The following is a 12,164-nucleotide window of genomic DNA, read 5'->3' as shown; positions in this document are numbered from 1 at the left end:
GTAATGTGTTTCTTATATAATTTTGAAGAAAATATCTTAGATGGATTAGTGAAAATGTCCATATTAACCTAAAATAAGAAATTTAATGTGCTCAAGAGTGATTTATTACACGCCCAATACGGCTTATCTCCGAAATAATGGCCAGTTACCAGGATAGAATCTTGGCCAAAATAGCGGGCGAAAACCAAGTTGGCCAATATCCACAACGACCGATAACTGAGAGTCCACTGTATTTGTATTTCTTTTAGTTTCATTAATTGCTTTTAGCTGCTGCTGTTTCTTCTGGATCCTGTATGAATCATTTTATTTAAGTTTAATATTTTCTACTTCCCTAGTCAGTGCTTCCTTCCACATTTCAGATAGTTGAGCTCCCTTGAGAAACTCAGTGATTCTTCATCTTTGCCTATAGAAGGAGTGTCTCACTCTTTCAGGTTTTCATCTTCTTTTCTTTTACCTTAGGGAAATGTGCCTTGAGCATACTTCAGGCACTGGTCTGAATCCATGTTATTTAAGGTATGTTCCCAGCAAGTTTCATTAAGGACTTGATTTCTTGATCCTTATTCCTTGATAGCAACCTGAAATTCAATACCCACATAATCACATTACAAAACAAGTATCCAAATCAGTTGATATCTTCTCCAAGATATGCTATTATATACGTACCTCAAATAGCCCTACTCACATTATGCTCCTCTCTAATCTATCCCTACCTTCCTTATGCTGTTTGTGCCTGGGGATCCACTACAGCAAATCACCTTAAGCCAATAATAACAAAAAGCAGCAATACAAATGATCACTTTTGCTAGGCAACACAATCCCCATCTTTTCAAAAGCCTAAACCTACTTAACCCTTTCAGGGTTTCCAATGTACTAGTACGTCTTACGCACCAGGGTTATTGACGTAGTAGTACGCCTAAATTCTGGCGCCTTCAAATCTAGCAAGAGAAAGCTGGTAGGCCTACATATGAAAGAATGGGTCGATGTGGTCAGTGTGCACAGTATAAAAATATCCTGCAGCACACGGTGCGTAATGAGAAAAAAAAACTTTGATTGTGTTTTTGGTTTAAAACAGCGAATTTGCAGTGTATTTTCACATGGTATTTATGGTTGTATTCTAGTTTTCCTGGTCTCTTTTTATAGAATGGAAGACATATTACAGAAATTGAGATGATTTTGATTGGTTTCATAATGAAAAGTACCTTGAAATTGAGCTCAAAGTAGCAGAAATGTTCGATTTTTGCCAAGTTCAAAAGTAAACAAATCATGCCACGCATCCAATACATGTCAACTGGTAAGTCTAATATTCTTTCACAAGTGCGCTGGTATTATTTATACCATTTCTACACTAATGCAGTAGTCTGCATAACAGCAAATCTTCTATTTTTTGTGAGAATGAAAATTCAAAGTGGAAAGAAAAGAAATGCAAGAGGGGCCTGGGGACGTGACTAATGAACAGAGGAAGCGTTATTTTAGTGCCAGGAATGTCTGTCTTGTTTATTCTGGACCCTGTTTGGAAACCGGCATCTTTTGAAATTTGTGTGAAATTGGCAAAATTGCCAATTTCTGACCACTTTATTGGATAGTTGAAATCGGTAAATGGGTGGTTTCTTGTACTCAATCAATAGAAAATATGGAGCTCTAGTGAAATAGTTATGATTTTTGTTGACTAGTACACTGGAATTGTCCAAAAATATGACTCAAAGTGGGCAAAATTGCTGATGCGTAAACATTGTCGAGACCGCTAACTTTGCGAGAGCATAATTCCATAAGTTTTCCATCAAAGTTCATACTTTTGGTGTCATTATGATCGGGAAAAGATTCTCTATCATTTCATAAGACAAAAATTTTTTTTTTTTTTTCCGAAAAATTTTCGACCCTGAGAACAAGTTTTGGAGAGGGCCTCTCGACCCTGAAAGGGTTAACCCTTTCGGTGCCAGTCCTGTTGTATAACGGCTTTGAAGCCAGTGTTAGTCCTGTAGTACGGTGCCATGAGCTCAGCTCACTCAGATAAGCTGTGAGCGGTAAATTTGGCCTAGATATGAAGGAACGGGTCTATACAGTAAGTGTGCTCCATATAAAAAAATCCTGTAGTGCGCAATGCATAATGAGAAAAAGCTATGACTGTGTTTATGGTTCAAAACAGCAACTTTGCAGTGTATTTTCATATGGATTTTATTGTTTTATTCTCGGTTTCTTGGTCTCATTTGATAGAATGGAAGATAAAATACAGAAATAGAGATGACTTTGATTGGTTTCATAAATGAAAGTAACTTGAAATTGAGCTCAAAATGGCAGAAATGCTTGAGTTTTGTCGATATTCCAGAATAGACAAATACTCGTCCAGCTTGCCAGTCTAATATGCATTTAGGAATGCACTGACATTATTTATACAATTATTGCAATAATGCAGTATTCTTCATGACAGGAAATCATATAGTTTTTGTGTGAATAAAAATTCAGAATGGTAAGAGAGGCCTTGAAATGTGACTCAGGAAATGTTTTAAATGCCAGGAATGTCTACAGTGTTTATTCTGGACCTATTGTTATATTATAAATTTTTGAATTTTGTGTGAAATTAGCCAAATTACTGTTTTCTGATCACTTTATTGGGTAGTTGAAATAGGTAAATGGGCAGTTTCTTCTACTCTTTTGATAAGAGGGAATACTAGTGAAATAACTATAAGTTTGGTCGATTTGCATAATTGAAATGGCCAAAAATGAGATGAAAAGTGGGTGAAATTGCCCATGTGTAAATATCGCCAAGTGTAATTCTGCAAGTTTTCCATCAAATTTCATACTTTTGGTTTCATTACCTTTGGAAAAAAATTCTCTATCACTTCATTTTTTTTTCCCCAGAAAATTCTTCAACCTTGAGAGCAAGTTTGAGAACAGGGGTCTTGACCCTGAAAGGGTTGACATACATAGCATTCACTCTTACTATTGTGGTTACTACGTATACAAGACAGTAAACTCAGATATCAATCGTAACCTGAAAAACTTGATAGCTGTCACAGAACTCATAGACACAGCACTAGACACGAATATCTATATGATATCCCCCATGTTCGGCTTAACCTTTGTAAAAACTCAGTGTACATAAAAAAAGGTCCCAGAATCTTGAACACTACCCGATAACTCCAGAGCCTCTCTATCTGCCAGCTGCTTCAAGACTACTGTAAGAAAAACATCTTTACCTCATGTGATCCTAGCAATAGTTAATTATTCTAAAAGCTCTTTCGAATTCTTTCAACCTTTAAAGATAGTCTGCTTGCTTATTTATTTTTGTCGTCATTAATAAATGCTATTGTAAACCTACCTACTCTTGATTCTCAAATTCAGCGACTCACTTTTCTCTGAATTAGTTATTTTTATTAGTTTATTATTACTTTTTGATTATGAAAGTATTATACACTGTGTATAGTCACTGCTTCAAGAATTCGAGTTCATGCGCTGAAAGCCACCTAATATAAAAAACTGCACCTATAACCTTACTAAACTCTAACCCAAATGAATTTTTTTGAGTTCTTGAATTGAACTGAATTGAATGGGAGTTCTTGAATTAAGCATCATCTACTGTAAAAATTAGTGCCTGTAAACTTGCTATACTATAACCCAAATAATTTTTTCTTACAGTCATGTGCAATGATATGTTGAGAAGTTGAACTGGCAGCTTATATACAACCACTGACTAGGTTTTGGTTTTCAATCTTTTCTGTAAAAACTTCTACTACATCATTTGTGGTGTTTATTTGTAAACTCTTAAATTTACAACTTATTGTTATTCCCTCTTAATCTTAAGTTAGTCTTAAGTTTGTCTGAAATGCATATACAGGGGATTTTGGCATGTACACCTAATGTCATTCATTCTCCTTTGTTAACCACTGTGTCATACTGAAATAAAATATTATTATTATTATTATTATTATTATTATTATTATTATTATTATTATTGAAATTATGTGGTGCAGGTCTCTTAGTTTTCTGCTCGTTTCACTCTCTATTTTTTCTGTCTTATTTATCTTTTGTGACATTCACTACAGGTCACAACCTGGGTCACTCATTGCTCAAACTCATATCTTTTCCTCATTCATTTTAATTATAAAAATTGATGTTTCATTTAGACCATCTCCATCACATATGCACCACTTTTAGGCATATCTATTAACTCAATTTTTGTCAAAGTATCCAGGTTTCCAAGCTTAATTAAACTTCTTAGCACTTTCATCATCACTCGTATTCCTCTTGGGTGTCATGGTTACTATCCAGAAACACAGTGGGCTGATGAAAAGATAAAAAATTTATTCACTTTCATATGACTTGAGTACATATGGAATGTATACACATAGAGAAGTGATGGCATGGGTGGTTGTTTAAATTAATAGTGAAACTATTCCTCCCCTATAAAAACAGTGGCCATGTCTGTACACTTGCTGCGAGGTAGTGGAGTAAGAACAAGCAGTATGCCATATATTTCCCTAAATTTACATGATTATGTACAAGTTTTATGGCATGCTATACAAATTTATGCTACTATTTCTTAACTATTGTATCATAAAAACATGGTATACAAATGTGTCTTATACACTAACAGCACCTTTCAAGGCAGGTGAAATTGCCGACCTAGAAAATGTACAGAGAACTTTCACGGCGCGCATAACGGAGATAAAACACCTCAATTACTGGGAGCGCTTGAGGTTCCTAAACCTGTATTCCCTGGAACGCAGGACGGAGAGATACATGATTATATACACCTGGAAAATCCTAGAGGGACTAGTACCGAACTTGCACACGAAAATCACTCACTACGAAAGCAAAAGACTTGGCAGACGATGCACCATCCCCCCAATGAAAAGCAGGGGTGTCACTAGCACGTTAAGAGACCATACAATAAGTGTCAGGGGCCCGAGACTGTTCAACTGCCTCCCAGCACACATAAGGGGGATTACCAACAGACCCCTGGCAGTCTTCAAGCTGGCACTGGACAAGCACCTAAAGTCAGTTCCTGATCAGCCGGGCTGTGGCTCGTACGTTAGTTTGCGTGCAGCCAGCAGCAACAGCCTGGTTGATCAGGCTCTGATCCACCAGGAGGCCTGGTCACAGACCGGGCCGCGGGGGCGTTGACCCCCGGAACTCTCTCCAGGTAAACTCCAGGTAAACATGGGTCCTCTGTATAAACACATACTCAGTACATATTATAACTGATAAATCACTAATCCAGTTTTTTTTTTATGTTGTGGTACACCCTCATATTACATGGATTTATTTGGTAAATTTTGGTTATTACACTGTTAAAAAATTGCAATATAATTTTATACAACACTTTGTAAAATTAACTTATCACGGTTCAGTTTGTGGGAGGGGAAAAAATTTTGAGCATCGTTCATGGGATATTTCCCTAGCTCAAGCCCCCGCCTGGCTGTGGGTGAGACCACTGTCTCTGCGGGGCTGCACCGGGCTTCAAGGCAGCAAAGGATCTCTTCACCTTGCTCCTTTGCGGTAATGCGTCAGGTGATTTCAAGTGTAAGCCCATGGTTAGTTACCACTCTCAGAATCCTCATGCTTTGAAAGGTGTAGATAAAAACACCTTACCAGTAATTTGGAGGTCAAACCAGTCAGCATGGATGACAGAGGAAATATTTATTGACTGGTTTAAGCATCACTTTATTCTTGAAGTCAAGTTTTACTTGCACAGCAAGAACCTTGCATTCAATGCTCTCTTCATTCTTGATAATTCCTGTACTCATCCACAAGCTTCGCTGGATGTGCCCCCACATGTAAAAGTTGTATTTTTACCTCCAAATACAACATCTTTAATACAACCACTGGATTGGGGAGTTATTAAGTCATTCAAGTGTAATTACACAAGAAAAGTGATGAAAAAACCTAGTTTTATCAATGGACTCTGACTCCATCCTGGCAGTACCAAGCTTTTGGTACAGTGTAATGCAGGGCAAAAGAAAACAGAGATCCATTACAGAATTTATGCACACTCCACGACCTAAACTATCCACTTCTGCTGACAACCAACAACCATCCTCCTCAGCCCAGTGGCACCACACCATGCAACTCCACTCTCTTCACAATCGCTGACATTCACCAGTAACCACAATTTACAACCATCCTCCTCAGCCCAGTGGCGCTACACCATGCAACTCCACTCTCTTCACAATCGCTGACATTCACCAGTAACCACAATTTAAGGTAAATAATATTATTTCTCTTGCATTTGTAGTCTTAAGCAACAAAAACAACATTATCATTTTTATTTTTGTAAGATCTGGATGTCTAAAAAAAAGTTGTTTGGCTTGGGGGGACGGGGGTTGCAGGAATGTAACACTATTTTTCCCATGAGTTCTTCAGTTTATCTAACACAATATATTCAGGACCATAACTACCATGTAATATGAGGGTCTACTGTATGTTGGAATTTAAGGTATATAGTTTAAAATTAATTTTGATGCTCAATTAGCTACCAGACCTACAGCTGCTGCATGAATAAGAAAAATATTTATCAGTTATTTTATGCAGGTCTAGTTTGTCAGAATATTTATGTTTGTTGTTATTTGCAGCTACACCATTATGCTGAGCTACAACGTGTATTCAGCTTATGCTCTCAGCACATACTTTGAGTACCCATTAATGGTTCTTCAAGATGTAGTGATGGTGGCAGTGTTTCTGGCATTCACTGGTCAACTCTCACCTACAGTGATTCTCCCTACAGCTGCTGCCTCCTATTTTGCTTACTCTATAGTGTCTGGCCAACTTCCTGATACTCTTATTAAAACATTAGTGGTAAGTTGCTGTTTTTCAATTATTATTATTATTATTATTATTATTATTATTTGTTGTATTTTCAATACATACATTAACTCCTTAACTGTCCAAACGTAGATCTATGCTATTACTACTAGTGCTCCAAAGGTAGAAATACGTTTTATTTTTCCTGCCTCCAAATTTGGGACGATTGGCCTGAGATGCCTGGTTGGTATTGAATGGGTCTTTACACTCGGTGTGCACAGTGTTAAAAAAATCTGGGATGCAACCAAAAAACTACCTCTCTGGCAACTACCCAAATACTCTTTTCCTAACCCCAACAAACCCTACTGAAATCTCACTCATCATCAGAACACTAAAGAATGAGGCAGGAGACCTAAATAGCTTACCACCATTTATGTATAAAAAAGCTTCTCGTTTGTTGTCAACCATTATTGTAACAATTTTTAACAAGTCCATTGAATCTTCAACCTTCCCATCCCTACTCAAGACAACAAGGGGTACACCAATCCACAAAGGAGGGGATCCTACTGATTTAACCCCTTGACTGTCGCAACCCCAAATCCTGAGGTGTCTCCTGGTGTCGCAAAATTTCCAAAATTTTTTTTATTTTTTCTTATGAAATTATAGAGAACCTTTTCCCGATTGTAATGACACCAAAAGAACAAAATTTGATGGGAAACTGACGGAATTACGCTCTCGCGAAGTTAGCGACCTCAGCGATATTTACGAATCGGCGATTTCGCCCACTTTGAGCTCTATTTTTGGCTAAGTCCATTGTTCCAGTCGCCCAAACTTATAGCTATTTCATTAGAACTCCATTTTTTCTATCGATTGAGTACAAGAAACTGCCCATTTACCGATTTCAACTACCCAATAACGTGGTCAGAAATTTGCAATTTGGTCAATTTCACGAAAATTAAAAAATATGGCAATTTCAAAATAGGGTCTAGAATGAACAGTGCAGACATCCTTGGCTCTAAAATAACATTTTCTTTGTTCATTAGTCACGTCTCCAGGCCCCTCTGATATTACTCTTGCTTTCTATTTTGAATTTTTATTGAAACAAAAAATAGAAGATTTACTGTTATGCAGACTACTGCAATATTGTAATAATTGTATAAATAACATCAACCCATTCATGACTGCATATTAGAATGGCTACTTGGACATTTATTGGAAAATGACATAATTTGTTTACATTTGAACATCGGCAAAAATCAAACATTTCCCCTACTTTGAGCTCCATTTCAGGGTTCTTTTCTTAGTAAAACCAATGAAAATCACCTCTATTTCTATATGTTTTCCATTTTATCAGATGAGACCAAGAAAACAAGAATACAACCATAAATGCTATATGAAAATAGACCACAAAGTCGGCATTTTAATTAAAAAAAATGGTCGGAGTTTTTTTTCCTCATTATGCACTGTGTGCTGCAGGATTTTTTTTATATGGTGCACACTGACCACACAGACCCATTCTCTCACATGTGGGCCTACCAGCTCTCTCCTGCTTGATTTGAAGCTGCTAGAATTTATGAGTATACATATATACGTCAAAAACGGTGGCTCGTAAGACGTATATATACGACCAAAACAGTCAAAAATCTATCTAAAATTTTTGAAAAAATAATACACCTTGTGTCCCACAACATACTAACCCCCGCCAGTTTGGGTTTAGGCCAACAAAAAGCACAAATGATGCAATTATGCATATGCTTGAGCTACTATATACGGCACTGGAAAAAATAGACCTACGGAAAGCATTTGATACAGTTGACCATGATCTCTTGCATCTAAAACTTGACTGTTACAGGGTCAGAGGACACTCACTCGGCTACCTTAAATCATAGCAATAGACACCAGTATCTACGTATACACAAATGGTGTTGCCTCCACTACACAACTTGTTTTAGTTGGAGGCCCCAGGGCAGTGTTCTTGGACCACTTCTTTTTTCTCATTTACATCAGTGGAAAAGAATCTTTCCTCCGTAAGCCATGCATGTCGTATGAGGCGACTAAAATGCCGGGAGCAATGGGCTAGTAACCCCTTCTCCTGTAGACATTTACTAAAATAGAGAAGAAGAAAAACTTTATAAAACTGGGATGCTTGAATGTGCGTGGATGTAATGCGGATGACAAGAAACAGATGATTGCTGATGTTATGAATGAAAAGAAGTTGGATGTCCTGGCCCTAAGCGAAACAAAGCTGAAGGGGGTAGGGGAGTTTCGGTGGGGGGAAATAAATGGGATTAAATCTGGAGTATCTGAGAGAGTTAGAGCAAAGGAAGGGGTAGCAGTAATGTTGAAGGATCAGTTATGGAAGGAGAAAAGAGAACATGAATGTGTAAATTCAAGAATTATGTGGATTAAAGTAAAGGTTGGATGCGAAAAGTGGGTCATAATAAGCGTGTATGCACCTGGAGAAGAGAGGAATGTAGAGGAGAGAGAGAGATTTTGGGAGATGTTAAGTGAATGTATAGGAGCCTTTGAACCAAGTGAGAGAGTAATTGTGGTAGGGGACCTGAATGCTAAAGTAGGAGAAACTTATAGAGGGTGTGGTAGGTAAGTTTGGGGTGCCAGGTGTAAATGATAATGGGAGCCCTTTGATTGAACTTTGTATAGAAAGGGGTTTAGTTATAGGTAATACATATTTTAGGAAAAAGAGGATAAATAAGTATACAAGATATGATGTAGGGCGAAATGACAGTAGTTTGTTGGATTATGTATTTGTAGATAAAAGACTGTTGAGTAGACTTCAGGATGTACATGTTTTTAGAGGGGCCACAGATATATCAGATCACTTTTTAGTTGTAGCTACACTGAGAGTAAAAGGTAGATGGGATACAAGGAGAATAGAAGCATCAGGGAAGAGAGAGGTGAAGGTTTATAAACTAAAAGAGGAGGCAGTTAGGGTAAGATATAAACAGCTATTGGAGGATAGTTGGCTAATGAGAGCATAGGCAGTGGGGTTGAAGAAGTATGGGGTAGGTTTAAAAATGTAGTGTTAGTGTTCAGCAGAAGTTTGTGGTTACAGGAAAGTGGGTGTGGGAGGGAAGAGGAGCGATTGGTGGAATGATGATGTAAAGAGAGTAGTAAGGGAGAAAAAGTTAGCATATGAGAAGTTTTTACAAAGTAGAAGTGATGCAAGGAGGGAAGAGTATATGGAGAAAAAGAGAGAGGTTAAGAGAGTGGTGAAGCAATGTAAAAAGAGAGCAAATGAGAGAGAGGGTGAGATGTAATCAACAAATTTTGTTGAAAATAAGAAAAAGTTTTGGAGTGAGATTAACAAGTTAAGGAAGCCTAGAGAACAAATGGATTTGTCAGTTAAAAATAGGAGAGGAGAGTTATTAAATGGAGAGTTAGAGGTATTGGGAAGATGGAGGGAATATTTTGAGGAATTGTTAAATGTTGATGAAGATAGGGAAGCTGTGATTTCGTGTATAGGGCAAGGAGGGATAACATCTTGTAGGAGTGAGGAAGAGCCAGTTGTAAGTGTGGGGGAAGTTCATGAGGCAGTAGGTAAAATGAAAGGAGGTAAGGCAGCTGGGATTGATGGGATAAAGATAGAAATGTTAAAAGCAGGTGGGGATATAGTTTTGGAGTGGTTGGTGCAATTATTTAATAAATGTATGGAAGAGGGTAAGGTACCTAGGGATTGGCAGAGAGCATGCATAGTTCCTTTGTATAAAGGCAAAGGGGACAAAAGAGAGTGCAAAAATTATAGGGGAAAAAGTTTGTTGAGTGTACCAGGTAAAGTGTATGGTAGAGTTATTATTGAAAGAATTAAGAGTAAGACAAAGAATAGGATAGCAGATGAACAAGGAGGCTTTAGGAAAGGTAGGGGGTGTGTGGATCAGGTGTTTACAGTGAAACACATAAGTGAACAGTATTTAGATAAGGCTAAAGAGGTCTTTGTGGCATTTATGGATTTGGAAAAGGCATATGACAGGGTGGATAGGGGGGCAGTGTGGCAGATGTTGCAGGTGTGTGGTGTAGGAGGTAGGTTACTGAAAGCAGTGAAGAGTTTTTACGAGGATAGTGAGGCTCAAGTTAGAGTATGTAGGAAAGAGGGAAATTATTTCCCAGTAAAAGTAGGCCTTAGACAAGGATGTGTGATGTCACCATGGTTGTTTAATATATTTATAGATGGGGTTGTAAGAGAAGTAAATGCGAGGGTCTTTGCAAGAGGCGTGGAGTTTAAAGATAAAGAATCACACATAAAGTGGGAGTTGTCACAGTTGCTCTTTGCTGATGACACTGTGCTCTTTGGAGATTCTGAAGAGAAGTTGCAGAGATTGGTGGATGAATTTGGTAGGGTATGCAAAAGAAGAAAATTAAAAGTGAATACAGGAAAGAGTAAGGTTATGAGGATAACAAAAAGATTAGGTGATGAAAGATTGGATATCAGATTGGAGGGAGAGGGTATGGAGGAGGTGAATGTATTCAGATATTTGGGAGTGGACGTGTCAGCGGATGGGTCTATGAAAGATGAGGTGAATCATAGAATTGATGAGGGGAAAAGGGTGAGTGGTGCACTTAGGAGTCTGTGGAGACAAAGAACTTTGTCCTTGGAGGCAAAGTGGGGAATGTATGAGAGTATAGTTTTACCAACGCTCTTATATGGGTGTGAAGCATGGGTGATGAATGTTGCAGCGAGGAGAAGGCTGGAGGCAGTGGAGATGTCATGTCTGAGGGCAATGTGTGGTGTGAATATAATGCAGAGAATTCGTAGTTTGGAAGTTAGGAGGAGGTGTGGGATTACCAAAACTGTTGTCCAGAGGGCTGAGGAAGGGTTGTTGAGGTGGTTCGGACATGTAGAGAGAATGGAGCGAAACAGAATGACTTCAAGAGTGTATCAGTCTGTAGTGGAAGGAAGGCGGGGTAGGGGTCGGCCTAGGAAAGGTTGGAGGGAGGGGGTAAAGGAGGTTTTGTGTGCGAGGGGCTTGGACTTCCAGCAGCCATGCGTGAGCGTGTTTGATAGGAGTGAATGGAGACAAATGGTTTTTAATACTTGACGTGCTGTTGGAGTGTGAGCAAAGTAACATTTATGAAGGGGTTCAGGGAAACCGGCAGGCCGGACTTGAGTCCTGGAGATGGGAAGTACAGTGCCTGCACTCTGAAGGAGGGGTGTTAAAGCACCCTTCTGGCAAGACAGTGATGGAGTGAATGATGGTGAAAGTTTTTCTTTTTTGGGCCACCCTGCCTTGGTGGGAATCGGCCAGTGTGATAATAAAAAAAAAAAAAACCTTCCAAATACACCTACCATCCGACTTACGACCAAGCTTGGTTCCAACCAACCGGTCGTAAGTCAAAATGGACGTAAGCCGAACCTTTGAAAATTGCCGACATACTGGGTAGGGCATAATGTCAAACCTTTCCTTTATAAA

The 12,164-nt window shown here is 38.5% G+C and overlaps 1 protein-coding gene across 1 annotated transcript in view; it reads left to right on the top strand.

Moving 5' to 3' along the window:
- Window positions 1-5,499: 5,499 nt before the first annotated feature.
- The window catches only part of LOC128688074 (solute carrier family 66 member 3), a 76,733-nt gene continuing 70,068 nt past the window's right edge, over window positions 5,500-12,164 (top strand). Inside the window, exons 1-2 of the mRNA XM_070083826.1 lie at window positions 5,500-5,531; window positions 6,570-6,792. Coding sequence (XP_069939927.1) covers window positions 5,500-5,531; window positions 6,570-6,792 — 255 coding nt within the window. The remainder of the gene's footprint in view (window positions 5,532-6,569; window positions 6,793-12,164) is intronic.

This window comes from Cherax quadricarinatus, chromosome 10, assembly GCF_038502225.1.
Source record: "Cherax quadricarinatus isolate ZL_2023a chromosome 10, ASM3850222v1, whole genome shotgun sequence".
NCBI lineage: Eukaryota > Metazoa > Arthropoda > Malacostraca > Decapoda > Parastacidae > Cherax > Cherax quadricarinatus.
Note: the sequence above shows the minus strand (reverse complement) of the source record. Positions and strands in the feature narration are given on the sequence as shown.